Source organism: Limulus polyphemus, unplaced genomic scaffold (genome assembly GCF_000517525.1).
Source record: "Limulus polyphemus unplaced genomic scaffold, Limulus_polyphemus-2.1.2 Scaffold4307, whole genome shotgun sequence".
Classification (NCBI taxonomy): domain Eukaryota; kingdom Metazoa; phylum Arthropoda; class Merostomata; order Xiphosura; family Limulidae; genus Limulus; species Limulus polyphemus.
This window is the reverse complement of record NW_013669917.1, coordinates 73,097-77,108: the sequence shown is the minus strand read 5'-3', so window position 1 is coordinate 77,108 and position 4,012 is coordinate 73,097. Positions and strand designations below refer to the sequence as shown.

Sequence of the window (4,012 nt, the reverse complement as noted above, 5' to 3'; positions counted from 1 at the left end):
AGCTCCTTATACTTTCATTCTTTCATTGTGAAATCTACATGTCTAGCCAAATACTCCCACTTTGCAACTCCTTCCTACAACAGTGTTATACTTCATTGTATAGCTTTGCGAAAAACGAAAACAAGCATTCGATTATTCATATGATAAATTTCCTATAGAATATAAATTTGGTGGTAGTGAAGTGTTATTTGGAAACTAAGGACAGAAATAGATGGTAATTAATAAAATTAAACTGATGAAATATAATACTCGTCACTACACATTTCAATCTTTGACACAGTATAACGTGTTTTTTTTTTTTGAATCAGAAAAACTTCCCTCTAGTGTCTTTTAAGATGAGGTGTGGCTCAGTAACGGATGTTTGAAGTAATTATTACTATTACGAGTTTTAAAGTTATCCTAAATTTATATTAAAATTAGGTAAGGAAAGAAAGTAATATTAATACTCTAGATATCTTAAGATTTGTTTATTTCATAGAACTTCAAAATTTACAAGATGTAGAGAGATATCAGAATATCACTAGAAAGTAACACTTAAAGATGTTTCATAAAATTAAAAGTCAAATAATAGAATTTTAGGGTATTTTTATATTATAAACTATACTTCGTCTATAGTATAGATATATTTATAACATCCACAGTACGCAATTCAATAAGGCAATTAACTCACTGTTGAGTTAGGCCTGAAATTGAAATATAACTCGTACTGCTGTATACAGTTGTGGTCTCCTTATTTAAGAAAATATATTAAGTTTGGAAAGGGGTTTAGAATTAGATGAAACTGACTGAGACTGAAACTGAAATTCAAGGGATGTGTGGTGCATCTTATATTTATAATGATTGGTTAAGTTCTCAACTTATTTCCTGAAGAGGAAAGGAGTAAGACTAAGAGGTGATCTTAGTTTTATGGTACGGAAATTTATCAGATTATTTAGGGGAATGCTAGTGATATTGAGATAAGATAAAGCCTATATTGCTGGGTTATAACATATTTAGTTATACTGAAGCAGTGAAAGTCTGTCTCATTTTGGTTATGGTCTTGCTCTTAGAAGTTGGTTTTGGACCCTTTTCCAGTCCTTTTTTTTTTGCTATGATCTTATTGCTTTTTAAAATTTTTTCAGTGGATCAGGAAGACATTCATTTTCTCTTGAAATTAAATTAAATTTCAGTTTAATTTTACTTAAGACATGAAAAAAATAGACTGGAACACTTGGTAGTAGTACCAAAAGTTGGTTTAGGTTCAGTTTTTATACATGGTGCACATTTTTTACACTGATATATGTACTGATTGAATTGTATTTTTGGATATGAATGTTTAGGTTTTCCAATAATGTCAGTTTTAAAAGTAAATTAAAATTAACATGTGTAACTCAGAGTTGTACAATTTATAATATTGATAATTAATTTGATAATTGCTTTATTTAAATGTTAAGTATTTGATTTAAATAATGGTTTTATAATGCTGCTGTCTAATATCTATCTGGTCATTTACCAAAGGTATGAAACTGACTAAATTTTGGCGGTATTCTAAATACTTTAATACATTCACTTTGATCCTTCTCAACTTTGAAAAGGCATTGTTCTTATCCTGTTTTACAGAGAAATGTGACATGAATTGTTTTGTTGTTGTTTTTTCAGTATACTTAAAAATTGGTTCTAGTTCAGAATGGTTTTCAATTCATGTTCTTGTTTTTATTCAATCATGGAAAAAAATATTCTTTTTTACCACCTATAAAAACTGTTTAAAAGAAACATGTCTGTAGCAAAAGAAAACAGATTGAAACCAGGACTGAAAGATCAACTTTTAGGTGCAAGATCTGAACTGAGAACTAGGACCAAGTTCAACTATTAGTATTAAACATCATTATATAATTAGATTTGATGTTTTGCTGAATATGGAGATCAAGAGTAATGAGATTTTGGTTAAAAGACAAAAAAAAAGCAAATTTTGAAGGGATGCAACAAGAATTATTAGTTATGAATTGGGCAACAAAATTAATTTGTGATAGTGATAAAAAAAAGTGGCTGCAAGTAAAAAACTAGGCTTGCTCACAAAGAATATGAGGAATAAAATTGAAGAAAACCATTCGAAGTTTAAGAACTTTAGATTGATTGCCCAGATCAAACAAGATGACTACATTAATTCTGAGCTAGTTAAGAAAAAATTGGGAAGTTTAAAAAATGATAAGGCTCCTGGGCCAGATAATATCCCTTTCGATATGGTTATCTCGTTTGTTGACTCGCATTCAAAATTTTATTTAACTACTATGTCAATAAGTTTGGTATCAAACTATAGATTATAATTCAAATTTTAGAACTATACATTACTTAATTTCGTGATTTAATAGAAAATATAAAATAAACACAGATAAACATCACTTTTTTGTATGTCACATGGTATGTTGAATGCAGCACTGGTTCAAATTAGGTGTTTTTGAAGTCAAAATACTAAGTGTATAGTTTCATACGAATTAGAAACTCGAATTACAGATATTGACAAGCTAGAATATAAAATAAGAAAGTCTTATAGTGGCACCCCGTCCACCTCTTTCCATTTTTGCAAACACTCCCTTATACACACTTACTTCCATGTATGATATGAATAACAATGTCCCCCTAGTGGTTTTCTCAACCTTTCTAACGTTCCTTCTGCCATTTCTTTCTTTTGAATGAATATATCAATGAGGTAGGTTGTGTCTTCAATCTGCTCGAAATTTCATATTTTTTTAGACCCAAAAAAGCTTAGTTACTAAGCTTGATAAATTATAGTAGAATTCTATGGTATTGATGTAGTAATTTATGATTTTTTAGTTCTTCAATTGTATATATAAAACCTAAAAAAATATTTTGTTTCATATCCTAAATGTGCAAAATTTTAAAAGGATTAGCAAATTACGTCAAGCAGCAACTGAGTACAAAGGTTGTAACTAGAAGAGATAATTGTTTGCTTTACTTCTTTATTTACTGTTCTATGTTTTAAAAAAGATAACTTTAAGAACTTATTTCTTAATAGCAATAATTTATATACATATAATGTATAATAATTGAAATGTGACTAAAACACAGCCAAGACAAGTTACTTTGTACAAACCAAAGGTCACCTTTACGTTATTTGATACGGTAACATAAGAGCACGTGAGCCACGTCATTGTAACTTCTATATCGTTAGCCAGCCATGAGTGAAAGGTCAATATAATAAAAATATATAAATGTATAATGTTATGAGATTTAAGCTATTTCATCTATACATTTATGTTTTTGTGTTATAATTTGTGTTCATTCTGGAATGAAAGAGGCATAATTTTTATTTCCTGATATTGTATGGTGGTTGCGAGATCAGTCAAATCTACCAAACCCGTGCATAGATTAATTACTGAAAATAACAGATAAAATATTAAGTTTTTTCTTAAGAAATGTTTGATAACTATCTGGACATTATAAAGATTTCACATGTGAAGTTTAAAAATTTCTGATGCATAAAAGAATTTTTAATCTTAAAATGAAAATTACTTTGCATGATAGATAGGCAAGATGTGAAAAAAAGGCATGAAAGAAACATTGCTTTACAAACCTTAAGACTTAATAAAAAAATCAGATATTTTGCATATGAAAGCATTGTAATTTTTACTGATAATCTGCCAAATTTTGTCAACATTCGCTTATTAATTTAAAAGTTATAGCATGGAAACTATAACAAGCACAAAATGGTTATGAGATCGGTCCAATGGACCGAGCTTGGGGTGAAAGAGATATTTCCCCAAGGGTTTTGAAGGAGGTTAAAGATTGGATATGTGAGCCACTTGCTATTATTGTTTGTCAGTTTTTGAATAGTGGGCAGGTACCAGGGGATTGGAAGTTAGTTAACGTAATTCCTCTTTTCAAGGGAGGTGATTAGGTTAGGTTAGATAATTTCCAGTAATTATAGACCCACTAGTCTTACATCAGTTGTGGGAAAAATTTTGGAAAGCCTGTTAAAAAATGCTTTGCAAAGTCATTTTATTGGATAGTCAAC

General features: G+C 29.3%; 1 protein-coding gene across 1 annotated transcript in view; it reads left to right on the top strand.

Moving 5' to 3' along the window:
* The first annotated feature begins 323 nt into the window (after positions 1 to 323).
* LOC106470938 (contactin-like) overlaps positions 324 to 4,012 on the top strand; it is a 66,629-nt gene continuing 62,940 nt past the window's right edge. The window contains exon 1 of the mRNA XM_013931516.2: positions 324 to 366. Coding sequence (XP_013786970.1) covers positions 358 to 366 — 9 coding nt within the window. The 5' untranslated portion in view covers positions 324 to 357. The remainder of the gene's footprint in view (positions 367 to 4,012) is intronic.